Here is a 26,517-nt window from a genome sequence, read left to right on the forward strand (position 1 = left end):
TTAGGAATAAAGCTGCAGAAGTAGGTGTAGCTTGACTGTGGGGGTTGGCCTTGATGAGGACCTTAATAAAGATCTAGGAGCAAAGGGAAGCCATTGAAGTCCCAACAATGAAGGGGCATGGTCGAATTTGTGTTTCAGGTAAGTTTCTGGCATTTGGGTGGAGGGTGAACTTGAGGGCAACAAGATCAGGAGCCCCAAGACCAGTTAGGAAGCTACTGTTGCAGTCTCAGTTTCAGGAGATGGTTAAGTCCCAACCTAGGAAAATGAAGGCTAAAATGGGATGGGACTATTGATTTAGAAGACTATTTCAGATGTTAACTTGGCAGGGTTTGATGAGGATGTTCCAGGATGAGAGAAAGGAAATAGTTAAGAGAATTTTTCTAGATTTTGTAACTACATAGAGGGTGCCAACTGAGACCACTAGAAGGGAGGAAGAACCAGTGGAGAAAAGAAGGTAGTGGCCTTAGTGTTGATCACCTTTCAGGTTGGTGTGTTTGGTTGGCGGGGGTGGGGTGGGGGGGAGGGGTATGGGTAGGGGGGTGTTAGATTTTTTTTTCTTTTTCATCTTTTCCTTTCCTTCCTCCCTCCCCCATCCCTCTTTCTTTCTATTCTGGGAGCCATAGCATGGGTTTAGTGTAGTAGGGCACTTTGGGGAAACACCATCACAAGATGGTTAGAGGAAGAAAAGGATATTAGGGAGCAATACAGGGAACCCGGAAAAAGCCCTTGGAAACCAAGGCAGCTGTTTCAAGATAGTGGGAGGGAGGGACTGAGTGATCAGTATGTCAAATGCAGCATACAGGTACTTAGAGATGAGGGTTGGGAAATGTGCACAGACTGATGACTTTTTCAAGAACTCTGTAGAAGGTAATTGAGGAGTGACTGAGAGCAAGGAAGGGAGGACAGACCATAGACTACATTTTGAGGAGTTTGCAAGAGAAGAGAAAGAAGGAAATTAGGTATTAAATAGAGAAAAATTATGTAAGGTCAAGAGATAATTTGGGAATAAAGGTAGGGAGGTAACAGGTACAAATTAAAAGGTAAAAATTAACACGTAAAAAAAAATCTGTTAACAGGTAAAAATTTAGTATGAAGGCAGATTTTTTTCTATTCATAGAAAGTTATTCTTTGTTTAGAGCTGTCTAAAAATTAGAATGGATTGCCTTGTTAGATAGTTGCTCCCTGTCACTGGAGTGGTCGAATAGAGATTAGATGTTTTCTAGTCAGCTGTGTAGAAAGATATGTTGGTGAGCGTCTTTGGGTGTTTTAGGCTCTGTTCAATTCTCAACACTTTGCCCAAAGTTGATTTAAGCATTATAAACTAATGAGTTATTCTGTGGACTTGTGTTGCCTGGCAGCTCTCCATAGATTGATCAAATCAATGGGCCAAGTTAACTTATGTGCCTTTGATCTTGAAGGATGAAATTAAACTGCAGATTCTTAGATAAGAAAATATTGAGTCTCGGTGTCCAGGAACGTTTCATCACTATGACAGTCAACCATGGTCTGGGTCCACAGGTATTTTTGACAAGGTAGTCACTTTCCACACACAACAACAGAGCCTTTATTTCAAATTTTTGAGAGTTTTTTTTTATCTGTCCATCATTTTTGTAAAACACTGTTACTTGGAATAATTAAAATAGCACTGAGATTATAGGAGAAATGGATAGAGAAGAAAAATCTGTTTCCTTTTCTCTGTGATTCATATTCCTATATGGATGCTTTTAGTTTACATAGAAGTTTGGTTTTTTAGGGCCAAGAAGAGATAATTAGTTTCCATCTCTGCTCTCTAGTCCTCATCTTAGATCTTTTAGTGGTCCTTTTGGGTAGCATTTAAAACAATTCAGGGGTAAACTTTGCTGTTTGTCTCAAATGACTACTTATCTGTATCCAAATCTGGCTTCCTGGGGTACTGAAGCATGAACAGCGTAAATTACTGAACTCAACTAATTCTCAGAAAGCCACATTTTAGTCAGTACTTTCCAACTTTCTCACTCATTTCTGTTACAGAACCGACAAGTGGTATAACTAATTAATTAGACTTGTATTCCTTTTCAAGTTATACATTTTAAATTCTCTCTGTTAACCTTTTCAAAATGCTAGTAAGTAGTAAAACAAATCCATACAGAAAAACTAAAAAATGCAAGTACTGGAAAAAACAGCTCCCCCACCCCCAAGAATAAGCACCAGGTGTGGTGAATATTTATCTTTTAAGGAAAAATAGTTGCATCCTTGTTACCAACTGACTTTCCTTCTTATGGCCCGTGGATAGGGGAGCAGCCTCCCAGTTACCCCCAGGCCTGTAAGTTTTACCTGTTTCTTAGCCTGTTTGTTTCCTTGCTCTGGGAGAGTGCAGTAAGTGAAAAATCTCACAAGTCCACAAGTTGATTCTTTTCCTTTCACAATTTAATACTTTCCGAACATGTTAAGAACATGAATAAAAATGCCCTTTTAATCATATACTTACTTTTTAACAGTTAAAATTTTTATTTTGAAATAAAAGATTTTGAGATAATGTGTCTAAATTTAGAGAGGAGTTGCAAAAATAATATAGAGAGCAAATTTCCTGTTCCAAACAAGATGGAGTAGACACATTTCACCATATTCCAGTTAAATGCAACAATATAGGTAGTTTAAATGTAAATAGATGGAAAAAGACATACCGTGCAAATGCCAATCAAAAGAAAGCTGGGGTGGCTATACTAATATCAGATAAATTAGACATCAGAGCAAAGAAAATTACAAAGGACAAAGAGGAGCACTACATAATGATTCAAAGGGTCAATCCACCCAGAAGACAGGGCAATCTTAAATGTGTATGCACCAAACAGAGCTTCAAAGTACATGAAGCAAAACTGAACATAATTGAGAAATAGACATAAATCCACAGTTATCAGTAGGAACTTCAATAGCATTATATACTTACTTTTCAAGCGCACATGTAACATTCACCAAGGTAGACTATATCCCAGGTCATAAAACAAACCCCAACAAATATAAAAGAATTAAAATCATACAGAGTATATTCTCTGACCATAATGGAATCAAACTAGAAATGAAAAACAGACTACAGGAAAGTCTTCAAACACTTGGAACTTAAACAACACACTTCTTATTAATCCATGGGTCAAGGAGGAAGTCTCAGGGAAACAAAAAAATACACTGACCTTAATGAAAATGAAAATACAGCATATCAAAACTTGTAGGTTGTAGCTAAATCAGTGCTGAGTGGAAATTTATAGCACTAAATGCTTATATGAGGAATAGATGAAAGGTCGCAAATGAATAATCTAAGCTTCCACCTTGAGAAAATAGAAAAAAGAAGAGCAAAATAAACACAGAGCAAACTGGAGGAAGGAAATAATAAAGAAGAGAGAAGTTAATGTAATTGAAAACAAAAACAGTAGAGAAAAACAATGAATCCAAAAAAGATGGTTCTTTGAAAAGAGAGATTCTGACTTAATTGGTAATGGGTGCAGTTTGGGCACTGGAATTTTACAATCTCTCCAGGTGATACCAATGTTTAATGGGAATTGAGAACCTCTGCTGTGGAGGCCAGATAATTTTCTCAGGGTTTAACTGGTGTTGGCATCTATGGCCCACCCCTTTCATTTCTCCTGAGGAAAATTTGTAGTCGTTTCATTTTCTCTCACTTTTTGTTGCCCTCAAAGTCAGTGCTGATCCTTTCCCTTGTAGGTTAACTTCCCTGCCTGACTGCCCTTTTGCCATCAGTATAGCCCTGACCAGAGGTGAACTGTTCCCAACTGCAACCCCCCTCCACTTCACACCCACACCACCTTGATTGATTTGGGATTAACCCCCAAAACCCCCTCTGATTGGTTTGTCACACATCATTGGTCACCAGCTTTAGGCTGTGATCACCCAAGCCACAGTAACAGTGTGTCTAGTGCACCTGGTCTTGTGACCCTGGCTCTGAGGGAGCCGAAGGACTTGGTTTTTCCATTCTGGTGGCCAGTGCAGTGCCTTCCCTTTATTAACACACTATTAACAGTTGATGAACGGTGGATTTGCACTTGCTCAGTAAGTTTGGGGTTGTTTGTTTGACCTTACATGTGAGACCTGTTATTGTTTCTAAAACCTGGGATAAAGATACTTTTCTCCTAATAAATTCTGATGATCACTTTAAATCAGGTAGATGTTATTGTAAATGTATTAGGGGTACATGTGGCTAAATTTCAATGTGGAAGCAACTCACAGCAAGAGATAAGACATAATGGAAATCATTATTTTTAAAAAATTGTTTGAGTTTCTATCTGGAGAAAGAATTATGTATTTCATAGTAAAAGCTATTCTTGTTGATTTACTTTATTCTTAAGAGGTCTTATTTGCAAATGGTATTTTATCTTAAGAGGATTTATGCTTTGTACATGTATCTCTTTATTCTTAAGATGCCAAGCCTGCTTATTTATCTGGGTAGTTGAAATTATTGAACATATGTATATAAATCAAAAAGAAATTGTAGGGAATTCCCTGGCGGTCCAGTGGTTACGACTTGACGATTTCACTGCCATGGCCCGGGCTCAATCCCTGGTCAGGGAACTAAGATCCCACAAGCCACGTGGCGCAGTCAAAAAAGAAACAAAGAAAGAAAGGGAACGTACTGCTAATTTTAAAAAAATTATTAGAACTGGGGCCTTTTTGCTTAAAAGGCATAAAACAGATTTTAATTTAGAAAGGGTCTAGGACCATTAAAATTTGTCAAGATAATGTCACAGAATAGGCCACCCAAGCTGAAACCTTCCAGTGAGGTCTTTATTAGCCAAACAGTGGGCTGAGAGATTGGGAAGGAGGGAGCGGTGTTAGGAAAGTGATAATTCCGTTGTATGCTTCCAATTTTCAGTATTCTTTCTTTCATTAAAAGAAAGGTTTCTTGTAGTTTAGACCAGAGGGTGACAAGCTATGGCCTGTGAGCCAGATCTAGCCTACCACCTGTTTTTGTATGGCCTGTGAGCTAAGAATGGTTTTTAACATTTTTAAGTGGTTGAAAAATGAAGAATAATATTTCATGACATGTGAAAATTGAATTTTAGTATAATAAAGTTTTATTGGGACAGAGCCATGATCATTTGTTTATGTACTGTCTGTGGCTGCTTTCATGCTACAATAACAGATTTGAGTAATTGCCACAGAGACCATATGGCCCACAAAGCCAAACATGTTTGCTATCTGGTCCTTTACAGAAAAAGTTTGCTGAACCCTGTTTTAAACTCCCTTCCCAATGTGGCCTTCCCATGCAAGATGATTTCTACTCAGGAGGTTTGAAATTCCCAAATAATTTGTTAACATTAAGGAGGGTAAGCCTGTTTCCTGGCAACAGGGATACCTGTGGTTGACATAGAAATACTTGACTGAGTGGCAGGAACCTACCTAGGTAAATTGGTATTTTCTTCTTTTTTCTTTAATGCTTTTTGAGGGCTTTGGGAAAGAGTTGACCTCCAGACTTCTCATCTGGTCACAGGGGACTCATGAGTCACACGATGTGTCTTAAGTTTTAAAAACAAGCTTTAAAATGACTGAGATGAAGGCAGTCTTCTTTTAAAAAGTACAGAAAAGTTCACCGACTCCAATTTCTGGTATCTCTTCTTTTTTAAAGACAAAGATTTGTGGGGGGTAAGGAGAAGCAGTAAACTATGTAGGATATGTTCTTTTTCTTCTGATTATTTTTTGTTTACTCAATTAAATATTTATGGTTTTAGTTACTGGAGTACTGAAATGTGGTAAAGATAAAAGATATTTGAGGTGAACAGGCTTGAAGGGAAGTTTTGTTTCCACGACACTGAAACAGTGATAGATTGAATTGTTTTGTAGAGAGGGGTGAATTCTGAATTAAAGCATAGGCAGTGGACTCAAATGGTCTCCGTGTGGAGAAGGTTAGTATTGTTTACCCCAGAGCAGAGGTAATCAGCTCAAGAAACACATCTGTAGTATTTATGATTTCTGTTTAAGGAATAGTTTGGGAGTTTCTTTGCCCGCATGAGCAGGAATTGATCCTTAAGAATAAAAGAAGTGTGCTGCTCTGGTCTGACCAGTGGCCTAACTCAAACATCTGTCTCTGTTAACGGCCCTGAAGGGTATTTTCCTGAAAGTCTAAGGGAGCTGGACTTTTAGATGCTTCTTTACTTAAGGATTACTTCCAAATACCATCATGGATTTATCCTCCCTGATTTTATCTCAGTCCTTCTTGAACCTGTTTACATTTTCATTCTGTTCCACTTCTTGAGCTGATGAGTTCTCTAAGTTCCCTAAACATTGCTCAAAGTCCTGCTTTCTTTTTGATAAAATTGCCTTTAGGTTACAGGGATTGCCCCTTTGTTACTTTAACTCTGTGATTGGGTGAATAAAGTCAACAATTTCCACACTCGTCTTGATTCTTATCGATTTACTGCTTCATTCTTTTAGAGCAAGATTTCTCAACCTTGGCAGTATTGACATTTTGGGCCAGATAAATCTGTGCATTGCAGGATGTTTAGCAGCCTCCCTGGTCTCTGCCCCCAAGATGCCAGTAACGCTGCCCCTTCCCAGTTGCGATAACCAAAAATGTCTCCAGATATTGCCACATTGTCCCTGGGGAACAAAATTGCCTTCAGCTGGGAATCACTACTTTAGATATTTGTCTTTTCCAAACTGTAGGGTTTTGTCTTTTGGGACTAACTTTATAAATATGGAGGCTCCTCTATCCAGTTGATTGTATTGTGCTTTTCTGGGTTTTTTCCCAGCTCTGGTTGATGTCCATCTTGAACGACAGTGACAACTACTTTTCATAGTTTCAGTTTTTTCAGGTCAGCTGCATCGTTTGTGAGTGGTGTGTGGAACAAATACCTTGAAAACTTAGAAGTTTTTTTCTAATTATAAATGTCCTATATGTGTACTGTAAAAATGTGGAGAATGGAAAAAATTAGAATGTTTTTGTCACTCAGAAAACTTCAGTGTTATTGATGCAACTAATGTTAGTAAATTGGTTTATGGCCTTCATTATTTTCTATATATTTTATTTCATAGGTGCAATCTTGCTATAAGACCAATTTTTATAGTTTTTCCACTTAACATTTTTATTTATTTATTTTATTATTTATGGCTGTGTTGGGTCTTCGTTTCCGCGCGAGGCCTTTCTCTAGTTGCGGCAAGCGGGGGCCACTCTTCATCGCAGTGGCGGGCCTCTCACTATCGCAGCCTCTCTTGTTGCAGAGCGCAGGCTCAGTAATTGTGGCTCACGGGCCTAGTTGCTCTGCAACATGTGGGATCCTCCCAGACCAGGGCTCGAACCCGTGTCCCCTGCATTGACAGGCAGACTCTTAACCACTGCGCCACCAGGGAAGCCCTCCACTTAACATTTTAACATGAATGTTTCCCTGTGTACCATGTTTAAATAATTGAGTGAAATACCATAATATTAATATACTTTAAGTAGTCCTCTTTTGTTTGATAGCTAGGTTTCATCTATTGTTTTTATTAGGGAGTTTTAATGAACATTTTGTTCATAAATCATTTTCTGTGTTTTGGATTATTTTTCAAATATGAATGTTGGAAGTAGAATTCCTGGATCAAAGGGTATGAATATGTATAAAGTAGAGCCTTAGATTATTTTTAAGTTGCTGCATGGCCCCACAGATGGCAGTGAATAGTGGCTCCTTGAACTGACCATGCATTTCAAAAGTATGTCTGGTGGGTGTATAGAAGGAAAGAAAGGGCTGTGTTTGAGTTAATCACTTTTCCTGCCGCCTGCTCTTCTGTGGGAACATTAATGGGGAGTCCAGTAGCCACCAAACCACAGACTTAGATTCCAGTCCCAAATAATCCTAGTTGGGTTGACTTCCAGACAGTGCTCCTTTAAGAGGGAGTTTCACCCAAGGAAGGCATTTATTTTATACAGTTGTATTTTGCCTGGCTTACAGTCACTGTTAAGATTAATCAGAATGCTGTTAATCATTTTGGTTGAGATTATAGTAGGAATAAGATCTGAAAACCGCCTTCAAATTACTGTTCTCAAGGGTGCAATGTAAGGGCTGGTGCACATTTCATTTCTGCCAAAACAAAGGAATACTCATTGTGGGAGGTAAGGAAGAAAATAATGTCATTGTAAAGTCTGCACGCTGAATAGAGGACTAGAAAATAAACAGCTGAATAATATATCCAAATGTAAGGCAATGAGGTACATCGCACTGTACTTATTCTTGGTTTTGCTTAACAAAAAATTTTATTCTAAAGTACTTTTTAAAGGGTACCACCAAATGAAGTTTCACATGTTGTCTTTAGGGGTGCCTGGAAGCAGAATGTGAGACCATATTTGAACGTACATGATTTGTTGAGGGACTGCTCTCAGGAGAAACTTATAAGGGAGCAAGGACAAGAAGGCAGGGAAGAGGAAGAAGCTAAAGTAAGGATATAGACTAGCATTAGCCTGTTTTGGTTAGGGGCATGGTTGGGGTGGTGTAGAGCTACTGGCTACCCCTGGGAGGGAGACAGGGAGAGTATAATCTCCCTGGCAGGACTCCAGCCCTTGGGGAAAGGGACAGCTGTGAGCCATTAGCAGCCAACAAGCAGTACCTGGGAGATGGGTATGCTAGCTAGTAAAGGGGATGTGGGTGGGGCATGTTTACTTTGTGCAGGACACTGTGCTGAGACCTGGGAGTAAGAGATGAATGTGACATAGTTCCTGCTTTGAAGATGGTTGTGGTCTTGTGGCAGGGCTGACCATGTAAAGAATATTTACAGTGCAAATGAAGAGCATTTTACATGGACAGAAGCATGTATAGAGGCTTGGATAGAAAGCAAAGGAGTGAATAATTGTGAGAGAGGCATATCTGGGGAACCTCACTGAGGAGATCTAACAAATGGGTCGGACCAGGTTGGGGGAAAATGGGATGGTCCGGGTTAACAAGCAGGGGACTGTAGGCAGAGGGAAGAGCCCTGTCCAAAGGCTGGCAAGTATGAAACAAGATGGTATGTTCATGGAATCACATGAGGCATAGCATGTGCAGGAGGCAGGGGGGAAGCAGCTGATGAGGCCTGACAAATTGGAGCCGGAACGCTGTGGGCCTCCAAGGCTATGCTTAGGAGTCTTGGGCTTAGAAGGGGCAGCATTCCTGCTGTTAACCCCCCAGCCTGCCTCAGGTCTCAGGGTCAACTTGGAGTGCCCTGAGCTCTGCCCTCTGGTGGCCATGTAGCTCCAAGCATGTCATTTAAACATTTCTGAGCCCCAATTTCATCTGTAAAATGGTGATAATGATGTTTATAGGACTGTTGTTGTGATTAGAAGTAATAAAGACAGATCTAAAGATTTGCCACCATGGAATTATTCTGCTGATATTTACTGTTCTTTGTCATTTTCCTGTAGTAATTAAAACAGCAGTGCTGTCACAGAAATAAATCAGTGGACTTTAATAGCCCAGACTCAAAAATTTGCTTGCTTTGTTTTCTTTTCTAAAAATTATAAGCAACCCAGTTTCCAGGACTGGTGTTATTGGTGTTAATCTGTTTCCTAGGCTCTTTATTGATAATAAAAGATTTTTTGTTTCCATCTATAGTAAAACATGACTGTTACTGTAATAGTTTAAAAACCACAAGATTTGGGAATTCCCTGGCAGTCCGGTGGTTAGGACTCAGTGCTTTCACTGCTGGGGCCCCGTGTTCAATCCCCAGTCGGGGAACTAAGATCCCACAAGCCGTGTGGCATGGGGGAAAAAAAAGCACCAGATTTTACAGATTCTTAAAAATCTGCACCTCCCTCAGTCATGAACAGTTTGGTAGCTCATCTAAAGAAGAGAATATTATAGAAAATGGAGACACTCTTTTAGCCAGAGTTCATAAGACCAGAACTTCAGATGAGAGGAGTATCTAGCTTACAAGAAGTCTTAGGTCTCCTGAAACTTTCAAGAAAGTGAAGAGAGAGGGACCATACTCAGTTGGCTTTCTTCACTGACAGTTTTTAGAGAATAAAAGTATTTCTTCTATGGCATATGCTGCCTTCAATCCCAGTACAAGCTATCCATATGGAGGTTATGTTCAGTAGACACAGAATTTTTCTATTGATGTTATTCTTGACTCTACCTAAAAATTTCTCATTGGTAAAATGTCACAATATTTTTAAAGGTTTTTTTTAGCTTTATTGAGATATAATTTACATACTATAAAATTCATCCATTTTAAGTAGACAATTCAGTGAGTTTTAATATATTTACAGAGTTTTGCAACCATCACTACTACCCAATTTTAGAACATTTCTGTCACCCCAAAAAGAAGCTTTGTGCCCATTTGCAGTCAGTATTCTGTGTTCTTACTCCCAACCCTAGGTAACCACTAATCTACTTCCTGTCTCTATACATAGGCCTGCTCCTACTCTGGACATTTCATATAAATGGAATCATATGATAAGTGATATGGTGTTTATGACTTCTTTCACTGAGCATAATGTTTTTGTTAAGTGGTTTTTTTTTTACATGTTTTACATTTGTTTTACACGTTGTAGCATGTATCAGTACTTTGTTCCTTTTTATTGCCGAGTAGTATTCCATGGTCCAGATGTACCACAGATTGTTTAACCATTCACCTGTTGAAAGAAATCTGGGTTGTCTCCAGTTTTTGACTATTATGAATAAAGCTGCTATAAACATTTGTGTATAGGTTTTTGTGTGAACATGTATTTCCATTTCTCTGGGGTAAATGCCCAGGAGTGCAATTGCTGGATCCTGTGATAGTTACATGTTTAATTTTTAAAGGAATAGCCAAATTGTTTCTAGAATACCTGTACCATTTACATTCCCACCAGCAGTGTATGAATGATATAGTTTCTTCACATCATCACCATTTGGATTTTCACTGTTTTTTATTTCAGCCATTGTGGTTTTAATTTTCATTTCCCTGATGGCTAATGATATTGAACCTCTTTTCATGTGCTTATTTTCCACTTGTAATGCTTTTTGGTGAAATGTCTGTTCAAATCTTTTGTGCATTTTAAATTGAATCATTTGTTCCTTACTGTTGAGTTTTGAGCGTTCTTTACGTATTCTGGATACAAGTCCATTGTTGTAAATGTGGTTTGTAAATATTTTGTCCCATTCTGTCGCTTGTTTCTGTATCTTCTTAACAGTCTTCTGCAGAGCAAGTTTTTCATTTTGATGAAAGTGAATTTTTCTTTGATAGATCTTGCTCTTGGTGTCAAATCGAAGAACTCTTTGCTTAACCCTAGGTCCTGAAGATTTCCTCCTTTGTGTTTCTAAAGTTTTTTTACTTTTACATTTAAGTCCATGATCCATTTTAAGTTAACTTTTGTATAAGTCATGAGACTTAGGTTGAAGTTCTTTTTTTTTTCCTATTGTTCCAGTACCATTTGTTAAAAAGACCATCTTCCTCCATTTGATTACTTTTCTACCTCTGTCAGAAATCTGTTGGGCATATTCGTGTGGGAGTATATTCATTTTAATACTGCAAAATATATTAGGTTGTGGTAGGCAGAATAATGGGCCCCCTAAAATGGCTATGACCTAATCCCTGGAACTTGTGAACATGGTAGGTTACATGGCAAAGGAGAATTAGGGTTGCTAATCAGCTGACTTTAAAGTAGGGACATTATCCTGGATTATCTGGGTGAGCCTGATGTAATAACAAGGGTTATTAAAAGTGGAAGAGGGAGGCAGAAGAGAAAGGTCAGAGAATGAGGTGTAAGGATAGAAGCAGGGTTAGAGAGATGCAGTGTTGTTGGCTTTGAAGACTGAGGAAGCTGGCCAGGAGGATCCAAGGAATGTGAATGGCCTCTAGAAGATGGAAAAGGTAAGGAAATGGATTCTCTCCTAGAGCCTCCAGAAAGGACCACAGCCCTGCCAACATCTTGATTTTAGCTTAGGAATACCTGTATTAGACTTCTAACCCACTGAACTTACTATTAGAGATAATAAATTTGTGTAGTTTTAAGCCACTGAGTTTGTGGTAACTTATTGCTGCAACAATAGAATACTAATAAATGGATATTTCAGAAAAGTTCCCATTGATAATAGGATTCTAAATGTTTGGGCACACCACTTATCTGGAAAGTTTACATATATGGAACATCCCAATGGTATCAGACAAATGAAGTGCTACTCTAGGTAGATTTGTGCATTCAATGGGGAATAATTAGAAAATATATTACATTTATCTTTAAATTTCTACATTCATTGTGACTTTAAATTATGTTCCTTTTTGATGGGAAGTGTTTTGTGACTTGTTTTTGTTTGCATTTCAGAAGAGTGTTTGAATGTCTTGAGTTTTACACTGGGAACCAAACACAGCCCCCAAAATTTATGTGACGGGAGGTTAACATCCTATTTAAAGAAACATTCTTCATTTTGCAATATATAGATACTGAATTATTATGTTATAAACCTGAAACTAACATAGTGTTATATGTCAATTATATCACAATTTAAGAAAAGAAATATTCAGTTGATTTTGATAGTAGGACAAATAGAATTTGATTAATAATCTTTTTTTTTTTTTGCGGTATGCGGGCCTCTCACTGTTGTGGCCTCTCCCGTTGCGGAGCACAGGCTCTGGACGCGCAGACTCAGCGGCCATGGCTCACGGGCCCAGCCGCTCCGCGGCATGTGGGATCTTCCCGGACCAGGTCACGAACCCGCATCCCCTGCATCGGCAGGTGGACTCTCAACCACTGCGCCACCAGGGAAGCCCAATAATTTTGATACTTATGCTAATCCTATTCGTTTTTTTAAATAACAGCTTTATTGAGTTATAATTTACATACCATACAGTTCACCCAGTTAAAGTGTACAGTTTCATGATTCTTAATATATTCACTGATATGTGCCAACATCAGTACAGAGCACTTTGAATATCTTATCTCATTGCCTTCTGATTTCCATTGTTTTTCATGAAAAGTCAGCTGTTAATCTTATTGGGGTTCCCTTATAAGTGAGGAGTCATTTTTCCCTTGCCGCTTTCAAGATTTTCTCCTTGTCTGGCTTAAAGCAATTTGACCATGATATGCCGTCTATTTGTGCAGCTGTTTGCAGACAGTAGTGTAGTAGTAGAAGTAGTAGTAGTATAAACTACTTGGAGTTTTTTGAGCTTCCTGGATGTGCAAATTAATGTTTTTCAGTTAAATTGGGAAGTTTGCAGCCACTAAAAAAAAAGGTTGTTTTTGCTTTCTTTCTCTCTCTCCTTGTGGCACTCCTATTACATATATGTTGGTGCATTTAATGGTACCCCACATTTCTCTCAGGCTTTGTACATTTTTCTTCATCTTTCTTCCTGGTTCATGGTTTTCTTTAGTTCTAGGAACATATTTACATGGCTAATTTGAAGTCTTTGCCTGTTAAATCTGACATCTAGTTGCACTTACAGGCAGTTTCTGTTGCTTGCTTTTTTGCTGGTGTATAGGTCATACTTTCCTGTTTCTTTACATGTCTCGTAACTTTTTGTTAGAAACTGGGCATTTTAGATAATATAACATAGCAACTCAGTACTGGTGCCCCACCGCCCCTCAGGGCTCTTTATTGTTATTTGCTTGTGAATTTTTTTAGTGACTGGCTGCATTATTTTATTGAAACCTATTTACTCTCGCCCTTTGCCCTGAAGTGTGAAGTCTTGATGTTGCTTCTTAGGCATGTGGCCTTTGGTATGCCCACAGTCACCCTGGGATTGACTGTGGTTTTGGCAGGGCTCTTTCTGACTCTTTACCCTGACCACGTCCAGCTGTTAAACTCCACTGATTGCTGTTGTTTTTAATAGTGCCCCCAAACTGATCCAGTCAGATTAGGGCTCCTTTGAAGGGATAGTTCCTGAGATCAGTATTAGAGATTTCTTCTGACCCCAGGATGGTTCCTCCCAGCTATTTCTTTCCTTGGTTCTCTCCAGCATGCTATACCGTAGGCTTGGACTTCTCCACACACTGTTGCAAATGAAGTCAGTTCCATTGGGGGAAGATTTAGAGCCCTCTATTCTATGGCCTACTTCTCCCCCTAGGCAAAATCTCTGAGCCACAGCTCTAGTGCAGGGGGTGGGGACAATGATGTGTTTCCCTCTGAGTGGTGACCCCAGGTCTCCTAGGTTTGCCTCTCCTAATGTAGAACCCACGAGCTGGGCCCATGGCAATTAGGGCCTCAGTATTCTTGGTGGTATCACACCCCTGGACTTAGCCTCCATACCAGGAATGGGGGCCACCTGGAAGAAGGGAACCCCCATCTCTCAGCCATAGTTGTCTGGAACCTAGCCTCATCAACCAGTAGTCGCTGTGGACCAGATGAGAAACACACATCCTGCTCTTCCCAGGAGAAAGCTTTACAACTGGGAGCTGGAGGAGAGGGAGCTCTGTGTTCTTGGCTGCACTTGTCTGGTGTGATATCTGTGCTGGGAGTGGGGATGGAGGGAGTGGGTCTAGGTCCAAATACCATGGACTCTTACTTTATGTACTGAGTTGTAGATTTTCTTTAATGAGTGCTTCTTCATTTTCTGTATGCCCTTAGGACCATTTCCAGAGATTTTATTTTATTTTATTTTTTTAAAGGGAACTTTATTTTTATTTATTTATTTTTGGCTGCATTGGGTCTTTGTTGCTGCACGGGCTTTCTTTAGTTGAGGCAAGTGGGGGCTACTCTGTTGCAGTGCATGGGCTTCTCATTGCTGTGGCTTCTCTTGTTGTGGAGCACGGGCTCTAGGCACACAGGCTTCAGTAGTTGTGGCTTTCAGGCTCTAGAGCACAGGCTCAGCAGTTGTGGCGCACGGGCTTAGTTGCTCCGCGGCATGTGGGATCTTTCTGGACCAGGGCTCGAACCCGTGTCCCCTGCGTTGGCAGGCGGATCTTAACCACTGCGCCACCAGGGAAGCCCTCCAGAGATTTTAAATGAGTGTTTTTTGTTTATTTTTTAAGTAATTTTCACCAGTTTCACTGGGGAATGGATCCACAAATCTCTTCACATTGTCATGCCAGAAATGGAGCTCTACTAGCTTTTTAGCATACAGTTTTGTTTCTGTTACTCCTGATTGCTCATAGTGGCCTTGTACTTGGATTTCTATCTCCTTGGTAGATTGTGAGTCTCTTGAAGGCAGTAGCCCTGACCTTTATTCCTTGTTGGATCATGATTGTCCCTAGTAGCATTTTATATACTGTGGCACATAAAAGAATGTTAGTTATTGACTGTATCACTGTCTTTTCTAGTTTATATTTTCAGCACTTCTTTTGTGACTTAAAGTGTCTTACCATGTTTTCCTTTTTTTCTACTCTCTAGTGCTGATGTGTTCCCAGAAAGGTGGTGCCTCTTTTTTATCTGTCACTGGTCTCTCTTTCTCTCTTTCCCTTTCCCTCCCTTCCTCCCTCCCTCCCTCTCTCTCTCTCTCTCTCTCTCTCTCTCTCTCTCTCTCTCTCTCTCTCTTTCTCTCTCTCACACACACACACACACACACACACACAAGGATGCTTAAACTATTGGAAGTTTTAATTAAAAACATTATTTTTCATGATATAGGAGCTTTCTGTAGCATTTCTTGCGATAGATAGATATAATTTTAAATTAGGCTAGTTTGTGGGATGGGAACAGGTAGAAAGTGAGAAAGGGGGAGAAAGGGCAGGCAGAAAAGCAATGGTTTGTGCTTTTAAAGATGGGACATGCCTCACTTGTTCTTTCTTCAGCCAGCCATGTCTCATGCCTTTTTAACCTTGGCCCTTGACAGCTCTGCCTTTGCAACTGCTTTTTCCTTTCTTGCTCCTCTCTTATTGGGGATCCCTGGCTGATGATGACCCTGTGGCTGCCCCCTTTGTTTGGGTGGACAGTGGTCATGTGGCCACATCTGAGGCTCCAGCCAATCCTATACCATTCATTCTCTGCTGCTTGGATTTCCTCCTAAAGCTAATATGTGGCCTCACCCAGTCTTTGACACACTGTGTATTGGAGAATTTGGTAGTACTCTTCTCCCATCACTCTAGGTCATTTGAGAATATTCTTAACAGAAATTATTTGATTTGTGTGATTTGCCTGCTGCTGCTTCTTGAGCAGTATTGACTGCCCTCTGGGATGGGTATGTGTGGGTTGACTATTTTATTCAGTGTTGTTCTCTTTCCCAGGATGCTCCAGGATGAAACGTCATAGAACTCTCAGCAGCAGTGACAGTTCAGACGAGAGTGAGTAGAACCAGCGAACAGCTGGTAACTTCTGTATCTGTAATCCTTGAGGATTTCTTTGACTTGAGGACAAGCTGTTTCATGCTTCTTTTAATGGTTAAAAAATAATGTTTCTAGGAAGGAAAGCTTGGAGTACCATTTTTCTTATTTAAATTTCATTAGACATAGATAAGTTAGGTGAGAAAATTGGTTTTATGCGTCATATAGCATTTTGTTTTTCACTTTTTATTTACCCAAGCAACAAAGCCACATCTACCAATGATATAACAGTCCTTTTCTAGAAAGTAAGAAAAGTATGAGAGCATAATTGTAGGCCCTACAGTTCTATTTGTAGCTCAGGTACTAAGTGTTTGACTGGATGAGTCATCATTTGTAAAAGACAACAACTTTGTTAACAGTAGCATTTGGGGAAGTGCTGAAGGTTACACAGATTACCTGCTCCACATTTTTAGTTTTTTCAGTTGCTTTTGCAGATACTTTTTCTCCAGATGGAACATGAATTGTGTTATTCCAAGTTATTATGAAATATGATTACACCAAATTGAATCTCCTCAGCGTTAGCACTGTTGAAGCTTTTGCACCCTGGGATGTCACCCATAAATGTCATTAAACTCCATTATGAAACTTTTTTGGTTGCAATTTAACTGTTTTCCTCAGTGGTATGAGGTCACTGTGCTCTTCTCCACCATATATTTCATATTCTTTTGGATGACATTTAGTTATAATAGCAGGTAATAAGTCTCAGTATGTTTTTCTAATTATCTTTTGCAGGTCCTTCCACTTCCTTTACTTCTGGCTCAATGTATAGGAGCAAGTCAAAAATTCCAAATGAACACAAGAAACCTGCTGAGGTGAGATCAGATATTAAATTCTTAAGACTTAAAAAATAGACAGATAGCTACCTTCTGCCTACATATCTACAATACCCAGATCTTGGAGACGTGAGGAGTAAACTACATGCCAATGGATAGGCTTGTTTTCTGATGAACTTTTTTGTTTTTCAAGAAAGATTCCGTTTCCTTTTTCCTTTGGGGAAAACAGTAACCTTCACTGTGCTTTCATTTTGGTGATGACACCTAAGTGCATGGCTTTAGAATATAAATCCTCTCCTAGCCAAGAAGTCAAAGGGAGCCAGATTTGGAGAATTGGGAAGGACCAAAAGAGCCAAAGATCTGGCCTATGATAGGAAAGAGCTAAGTTGGCAGGTGGGAGGCAGTGCAGGAAAGGATAGATGAGGAAGTTGTGGATAGAGAAGGAAAGGACTGGATTGGAGATCTGGGCTCTGGTATGTCCTCACAGCCTTCAGAGCACTACCACCAGGCCAGGAAAAATGGGCCAGTCCTTGTGAGGCTAGTCGTCTTCTGCTTCAAGGGCAGCAAAGTGCCAGGGTTGCACCTGGATTTGGTAATTGTTTTATGAATCCTACAGACTTTCCTCTGTGATAATTAAATGATGAGAAACTGACCTTGTCTATCTTCACTTCTACTATGAGTAGTCTTCCTTGGCAAAGGAAAAGGGAATGTATTAGTTAACTGTTGCTGCATTATACGATATCACAAAATTATTGGCTTAAAGCAGCACACATTTATTATCTCAGTTTCTGTGGGTCAGGAGTCTGGGCACAGCATGACTGGGTTCTCTCTGTTCAAGGTCTTTCAAGGCTGTAATCAGTGTGCTGGCTGGGCTGTGTTCTCATCTGGAAGTTTGACTAGGGAAGAATTTGCTTCCAAGCTCATTCAGATTGTTGGCAGAATTCATCTCCTTCCAGCTGGAGGACTGAGGTCCCTGTTTTTTCATTGACTTTTGGTAGAGTACCACCCTCCACTCCTAGAGGCTGCTTGTAGTTCTTTGCCATGTGGCCTTCTCCATAGATCGTCTCAAAACACAGCAGCTTACTTTTTCAAAGCCAGCTAGGGGAGAGTCTTTTACTCCAGTCTGCTAAGACTGAGTCTTTTTTTTTTTTTTTTGCGGTACGCAGGCCTCTCACTGTTGCGGCCTCTCCCATTGCGGAGCACAGGCTCTGGATGCGCAGGCTCAGCGGCCATGGCTCACGGGCCCAGCCGCTCCGCGGCATGTGGGATCCTCCTGGACTGGGGCACGAACCCGTGTCCCCTGCATCGGCAGGCGGACTCTCAACCACTGCGCCACCAGGGAAGCCCAAGACTGAGTCTTATATAACATAATCATGAGAATGGCATCCCATTACATTTGCCACATAACATAACCTAATCGAGGGAGTGACATCCCATCATGTCTGACATATTCTGTTGATTAGAAACAAGTCCAGGTTCCACCTGCCCTCATGCAAGTGGTGGTGCGGGGGGGGGGGGCGGCATTGCTTTAGGGTGTTAGCCAGAGAGAGCATTTCTCCCTTTCTCAGAGGTCACTTTTCATTTTCACCTTTTGCCAGGGACCTTTCTGGGCAGAGTAGAATATCAGTGTGTATTTATATGTGTCTGTGTCATGCAGAAAAACTTAGGGAATAAAACGCACATAAACAGGAGCAGAACAAATTTCCCACCTATCCAGAGGAGGCTTTGACTACAGAATGGTGAGAAAGAAACCTTGCTACTTTCCCATTTAGGACAGCCAGTCCTCGAACATAAAGTGACTCAAGAGCTTTGAGTCTTAAGGCCTGCTGCCTCCGAGTCAGTGAGAATATCAGTCTTTTGTTGCAAGAGATAGGGGACCTGGGCTACTGGAAGCAAATTTTTTCATTTATATGTCCCATTCTATTATAAAAGAGAGAACCTGATATTGTAGGACAAAACCAGCCTTGGCATTAGAAAAGATTGATTCCATGTGTTGCTTGGCTGGTTTATTTCATCTCTCTGAAATCATTTGTTTTGTCATTATAACATGGATGTTATCACGCCTACCTCTCATAGGTACCATTTATTGTAATTTTCTGTGCCAAGAGCTTTTTATTAGATAATCTGATTGTTTCCCAAAATTAAGCAATTGTAAGAACCTCCTTGGATGCTGCCTTCATTTAAAATTTTTATTTAATAACTTATTTATATCAGTATGGACTGACATATATTTATTTTATACTTTGGGTTATAATCCAGTACTACATAATATATTGTATTGCTCAAATTATTCTATATATCAGTGAAATCATCTCTCTTATTTTTCTCTTTTCAATTTCCATTGATTTCTGCTCTTACTTTTATTATTTTCTTCCTTCTTGCTTCAGTTTTATTTTGTACTTTTTCTAGATTCTTGAGGTAGATGCTTAGGCTATTTGAAATTTTTCCTTTTTTCTAGTATAAGAATTTTAGTGCTATAAATTTCCCTTTAAATACTACTTTAGCTGCACCACATTAATTTTGGTATGTTTATTTTCATTTTCATCCATTTCAATATTTTTATTTTCCTTGAGACTTCCTCATTGATCCATGGATTATTTAGAAGTGTGTTGTTTAGTTTCCAAGCGTTTGGAGACTTTTATTGCTATCTTTCTGTTATTGATTTCTAGTTTGAGTTCATTTTTGTCAGAGAACATAGTCTGTATGTTTCAGTTCTTTTACATGTGTCAAGGTTTGTTTTCTGGCCCAAGATATGGTTTATCTTGGTGAATGTTTCATGGGCACTTGAAAAGAATGTGTATTCCACTGTTGTTGGGTCCTATTGGTTGATGGTGTTCTTCTGTATCCCAGCTTATTTTCTGCCTAGTAGTTTTATCAGTTGTTCAGTTAGGGCTGTAGCAGTCTCCAACTGTAATTGTGGATTTGGGTATTTCTCCTCTCAGTTCTATCAAATTTGCTTTGTGTATTTTGAAGCTCTGTTGTTAGGTGCATACATATTTAAGATTGCTATATCTTCTTGGTGAATTTATCATCATGTAATGTCCCTCTTTGTCTTTGGTAATTTTGTTTGCTCTGAAGTCTATACTATCTAATATTAATATCATTTCTGGCTTTCTTTTGATTCCTGTTTACATGGTATATGGTATATTTTTTCCATCCTTTCACTTTTCATTTATACATATAATTTTTATTTGAAATGAGTTTCTTGCAGATGATATATAGTTGGGTCATTTTTTAATCCACTCTTTCAATCTCTGTCTTTTAATTGGCATATTTAAAACATTTATATTTAATGTAACTTTTACTACTGTTTGGTTTAAGTCTGCCATTTTACTATTCTTCTGTTTGTTTTCTCTGGGTTTTTTGTTCCTCTTTTATTTTCTGTCTTCTTGTGGATTACTTGAACATTTTTTTAAGTTCCATGTTGAGTTTCCTTCTTCTTTTTCTTTCTATTTTTTTTTTGTTGGCTGCACTGCACAGCTTACAGGATCTTAGTTCCCCAACCAGGGATTGAACCTGGGGCCTCAGCAGTGAAAGTGCAGAGTCCTAACCACTGGACTGCCAGCGAATTCCCCCATGTTGATTTTTCTATGGTGGTTTTAAGGGTATATCTTTGTGTAGATTTTTAGTGGTTGCTCTTGGGAAGCAACCTTTAAAAGGGAGGGCCTTTACAAACATGACATCAGTCTCCTGATCTCTACATTTTACCACTTTGAAGTAAAGGAAGCTTACCACCATTTGGTTTGTTTATCCACCCCACCCCCACCTTTATCATATAGTTGTCTTAAATATTTTCTCTACATACATTGAGAACTACATTAGACAATGTTAGAATATTTGCTTCAACAGTAAAATATTATTATAAAACTCAAGAGGAAAAGGGTAGTCTATTATATTTACCCGTATTTTTATTCTCTTGTTCTTCCTTTATTCCTGATGTTCCAACTTTCCTTCTGTTTATTTCCTTTCTATATGAAGAACTCCCTTTAGCTGTCCTTTTAGGGGGAGTCTGCTGGTGATAAGTTCTCTTAGTTTTCCTTCATTTGAGAATGTCTTGGTTTTACCTGAAGGTTATTTTCACTTGATATAGAATTCTGGTTTGACAGAACTTTTCTTTCGGCACTTGAAAAATGTGCTACTTCCTTCTTGCCTCCATGGTTTCTAATTAGAGATTGCTCTCATTCAAATGGTTGCTCTCCCGTAGGTAATCAGTCATTTCTTTTCCAGTTGCCTTCACGATTTTTCTTTGTCTTTAGTTTTCCAAAGAAAACTTTAGAAATCCATGCTTGGGCATGGATTTCTTTGGGTTTATCCTGTTTGGGCTTTGATCAGCTTCCTGAATCTAAGTTTATATCTTTTGCCAAATTTGGGAAATTTTCAGCCATTATTTCTTCAGCTACTTTTCAGCTCCACCTTTTTTTCTTTTCTTCTTTTGAGACTTCAACTGCATGAATGCTAGATCTTTTGTTATTTCCCACAGGTCCTTCAGACTCTTCCTGTTTTTTCAGTGTATATTCTTTCTGTTGGTTAGATTAATTTCTCTTTTTCCCTGTTTCTTTATTCTGTTAATTCCATTATTCTATTGAACCTATCCTATGTGTTTATTTCAGTTATTATATTATTCCATTTCAAATTTTCCATTTGGTTATTCTTTGTATCTTCTTATTTCTTTGCTGAAACTTTCTTTTTTTGTTGTTTCAAAAGTGTTTGTAATTTCTTGTTGAAGCATTTTTATGGTGGCTGCTTTAAAATCCTTGTCAGATAATTCCAACATTTGTGTCATCTCAGTGCTGGTATCTGTTGATGGTCTCTTATTCCTGGTTCTTAGTATTATGAACGATTTCCTATTGCATCCTGGGCTGGGTTTTTGTTTTGTTTTGTTTTGTTTTGTTTTTTGGTATTATGTTATCAGACACTAAGTCTTATTTAAATCTGTTTTAGCAGGCTTCCATAATAACCACACCAGTGGGGAAGAGAGACACTGACTTTTTACCACCAGTTACACAATTCCTAGGCTCCCCATCCTAGTTCTAGTATCTCTCTAGGAAGGTAGTTCTGTTATCCCTCTGGGAAGGGGGAAGGTTGGCTCATTACTACTTGGCAGGGGTGGAAATCCCCACTTTGTTACCTCCACTGATAGCAGGGGCAGTGGTGTGGTAAGGGGTACTGCATTACTGATGGGCAGTGGTGATAGTCCAGGCTCCCTACCCAGTCTCTGCTGATATCACATTGAGGAGGAGGAATGCCTTATTATTGCTGGGTGGGAGTGGATGTCAAAGCCTCTCAGGTGATGTCCACTGATGCCACAACAATTGTTCTTTTTTAAAAGACATTTTAACATCTTTTTGAAATATAATTCGTACAGCATACAGTTCATCTACTTAAAGTGTATAATTCAGTGGGTTTTAGTATATTCACAGAGTTGTTGGGTAACCATTACCACAGTCTAAATTTAGAACATTTTCATCACCCCAGAAAGAAACTCCCTATCCATTAGCAGTTAACTCCCTGGGCCCCTACTCCCAGCCACTGGCAACCACTAATCTAATTTCTGTTTCTACAGTTTTGCCTATTCTGGACATTCCATATGAATGGAATAATACAATATATGGCTATTTGTGTCTGGCTTCTTTCATTTAACATAACATTTTCAAAGTTCATTCATGCTGTAGCATGTATCAGTACTTCATTTCTTTTTTATGACTAAATGATACTCCATTGTATGCATATATCACATTTTTAAAATCCATTCATTAGTTGATAGACATTTGGGTTGTCTCCATTTCTGGAGTATTATGAGTAATGCTGCTGTGAGCATTCATATACACGTTTTTAGGTGGACATATGTTTTCAAAAACACCTAGGTGTAGAATTGCTGAGTCTCATAGTAACTCTGTTTAACCATTTGAGGGAATGCCAGACTATCTTCCAAAGGGGTCTCATCAGTTTACACTCCCACCAGCAGTGTACAAGAGTGTTTGAAATTTGTTATTGCTATGGGTACCAGAGACTTGGAATTCCTCAGATAACTTTGTTTTTGTCTCGTCTCTTGACTTTTCCCCTTGTGCTTGTCCTCAGAGAGATTTTGTCTTCTACAGCTCTCCTAGCTGTAAGCCACTGTTATCACTGGAGGCTTTAGTGTGGTGGTAGGGTATGAGGGAGGGGTGGTATTCTCTACTCTTCTGATTATGTCTCAGTCTTTGGAGTGTGTAGTGGTCCTGTGTCTGGGGGTGAGGTTGGGGAGGTAGCCTTCAGGGATAGAGCATTTTTGCCCCTGCCCACTATTTTCCTGAATGCCTGCAGCAGGTATCCTCTGGTATTCTCAGTCTATGTCCTTGAAGTTTTCTCTCCTGCAGATTAAGGCTTTTTTCTCTGTTGAGTAACACAGGGAAGCTGAGGCTGGGTGCTTTTCCCTTCCCACAGCACTAGTCCAGTGCCCTCACTTGAAATCCTTCCTCTGTAGATGAAGCCTTTTGTTCAATAAGGGAGCCAGGACACTGAGCACCAGCGACCCAGACAGCACCACTGGGGGAGCTTTTTCTCCAGGTTCTCCCCCATCTTCCCTGTGAGTGGCCTCCTGGGTTTCTAGAGAAAAAGCTTACAAGAAGGTGGGAACCCCCTATGACTACAGCCCCCAGCAACTTCATATTCTCATAGTAGGCCCCACTTAGCCCCCAGAGATTCATCAGAATTTCTAGTTTAATGTTCCTGCTGTGGCTTCTGCCCCAAGTAAGGAAATGCTCCTGTCCTGTGTCTCCCTGCAGGCGTGCTTGCCTCTCTTTGAGTTTGACTATTTGTCCTGTGACTCATTTCTCTAATGGCTTCACAAAAACTCGTTAATTTGCTGCCTCTCCTGCCTTTTTCTTCTTGTAAAGATGAGAATTTCTTTTTTCTGACTCTCTACAGGTCCAAGATGAAACCTTATTTTTTAGTCATTGAAGTGCAATATAAATGATCTTTTTCACTGGGGCTTAATTGGCTGCATTGATAGACAAATATTTTCTTTGATGTTTAGTGCTTTGGTGAGATTCCTGTGTGTGCCTCCCTGAGTTATCCTCTAGAGGAGTATTTCCTAGGGGTGTGTGAATTCCACATACAGTTCAGGGGCTTTGGGACCTTCTGAAAATTGTATACAGACTTTTAAGGGTATGTTTTTATGTGTATTTTTTTTCTGAGCTAGTAGCCTTCATCTGATTCTCAAAAGGGCTCCTATTCTAAAAGATGTTTTTAAAAAGCTAATTGCCCTAGAAAAAGCTCATAGTACTAGATGACCAATTTGAATATATTAAAAAGTCTTTTATTCTTTCTCAAAAGCCTGCATATTTTCACCTAATATTAGTCTGACTGGTCTATAAAATATATCAACCTATCTTAAAAGATTGACTGCATATCTTCTCTAGGCCCAGAGTCTCATTTATTATATCTAAGACTTTCATAGCAACAGAGTGAAAGCTCATATATTTTAACTCAGCAGAGAACACTGCATACTCTCAAATAGAGCCTATTTATATCACTTTACCTGTATTTCTAACAAGCTTGATTATTTGGTTTTCTGACCCACAGCAGATAAAAAGTACTAAGCTTGCAAATGCACACTTACTGCACAAAAAGGGACATTGAGGAATGGGAGAAAAACTTTCAAAGCAAACCTCAGTTGTCATCTCTTGTATGAAAATTGCTCACATCTCCAAGTCAGACTCAATTGTTCCTCCTCCTCCATTAACAGGATGTATATGCCTCTGATACAGGGTAAGGAGAATAATCAAACCTACCTAAGCAGCCCAAAAGTACATTGCTTTACGGGAATCGATGTTCCAGTTGATGTCAGCCCATTAGCCATCAGAAATGTCCTATTTATTCTTTATAAGAAACCTAAGAATTATTTAAACTATCTGAAAAGTATTTCCATGATTTTTAAAGTTTTAAACTTAGAAATTGAATAAGTTTTGCTTCATTGGAAAAACCAACGTGGGACACAGTATCTTGACAACACTGGCTACTTTTGTTGATATAAAAACAAGCTTGTATTCTTTGCTAGGTTTTCTCTGCTTTAAGTGGTTGATTCTTTTAGATAACCTGAAAAATCTTTTCTTGCCTTAAGATTGTATAATTCTAAGAAAATCACTTACGGTTAATTCCTCTTGATCAAATAGAGTTACCGTGTTTGCAGCTGTTTTTTAATGCTTTGGGGGTGACATCTGTTTGTCCTCAGTTATGTATTTCAGATTTAGTGACTATGAATCAAAACTGATCAATCTCTCTGCTTCATTATACATGGACCAGACAGTGTTCCCCTTTGTGTCATACAGGAAGCACATGTTTTGGCTTTTCCTCTAAAAAATGTCACAGAAATGTTCAGACTAGCTGTGCTTATAAGAAACTGCCCACTGAGAGATGTTAATGAGAACAGTAAAAGCCAGAGCTGTCCATGAAGGGCATTTTCATTTTGTGGCTCTGGCAGGTTAAGCATTGATATTCTAATTGAATTCATAGTGAGGCCTCCTTTGTTTCTGCAAGCATCTGAGAGGCCAAGATGTGCATGCACTGTTGGACTTGGCATAGCTTCTGGGCTGTATGTTAGCCTGTGAATCCCCTCTTTGACCATAAATGAGCAGATATCTGGTAAGTACAAAGCATTTTTGTTTCAGGAACTTTTGGGGAAACTACCAGTGCATATAAAATAGGCACACAGTTAAGAACTTGTAAAACTTCTCAACTTCATTACCTAGGTCAATGTCAACATCCAGATCCCTCATTCACAATCTTTAATTTAGCAACGAATAGCCATGTTTCATTTTGTGAAGTTTCTGTATTACCGCATGACCTATAGAATGTTGGTTAAAGTTCTCGATGGAGCTCTTGCTTGGGAACACTGTCTTTGGGAGTCAAACCATGCATGTTTTAGTTGAGCCCTGAACTCACATCTCCTTTTACCCATCAACAATTACTTTATGGACTAGAGAGGAGAATTCAGCTATATACTTCTTTCTGCTTTTAGAACTAAAGCTGAGACTATGATGATGATAATAAAATAACTGCAACTAGAATTTATTTAGCAGTTACAATGAGCCCAATACCATGCTAAGACCTTTACATAAATTCACCTATTTAATCCCTACAACTACCCCTATGAGGTAAGTGTTCTTATCCTTGTTTTACAAATAAGTAAATAAACATGGAGAATTTAGACAGCTTCCCAAACTAGTAAGTGGTGAAACCAGTAGACCATCCAGGCAGTCTGTCCCGGGACCCATATTCCTCTCTTTAAAGATTTTTTTTTTTGTAACGCTTTTCCTTTTTCTTTTCTTTTTTAAATTTATTTATTTTTGGCTGCATTGGGTCTCCGTTGCTTCATGGGCTTTCTCTAGTTGCTGAGAGCGGGGGCTACTCTTCATTGCGGTACGCAGGCTTCTCATTGTGGTGGCTTCTCTTGTTGCAGAGCATGGGCTCTAGGCATGCAGGCTTCAGTAGTTGTGGCTCGCGGGCTCTAGAGCACAGGCTCAGTAGTTGTGGCGCACGGGCTTAGTTGCTCCTCGGCATGTGGGATCTTCCCGGACCAGGGCTTGAATCCGTGTC

At 39.4% G+C, this 26,517-nt stretch overlaps 1 protein-coding gene across 7 annotated transcripts in view; it reads left to right on the top strand.

Moving 5' to 3' along the window:
* JADE3 (jade family PHD finger 3) overlaps positions 1–26,517 on the top strand; it is a 153,315-nt gene that overhangs the window by 63,772 nt on the left and 63,026 nt on the right. For 5 of the 7 annotated variants that reach the window (XM_033409700.2, XM_033409699.2, XM_033409701.2 and 2 more), the window contains 2 exons: positions 16,073–16,129; positions 16,901–16,980. In XM_033409700.2, the coding sequence (XP_033265591.1) occupies positions 16,073–16,129; positions 16,901–16,980 (137 nt within the window). Of the gene's footprint in view, positions 1–594; positions 11,788–12,542; positions 16,130–16,900; positions 16,981–26,517 lie in introns of those variants that run through there. The other 2 variants (XM_033409704.2, XM_049704819.1) reach the window with 2 other exon arrangements.

This window comes from Orcinus orca, chromosome X (genome assembly GCF_937001465.1).
Source record: "Orcinus orca chromosome X, mOrcOrc1.1, whole genome shotgun sequence".
Classification (NCBI taxonomy): Eukaryota; Metazoa; Chordata; class Mammalia; order Artiodactyla; family Delphinidae; genus Orcinus; species Orcinus orca.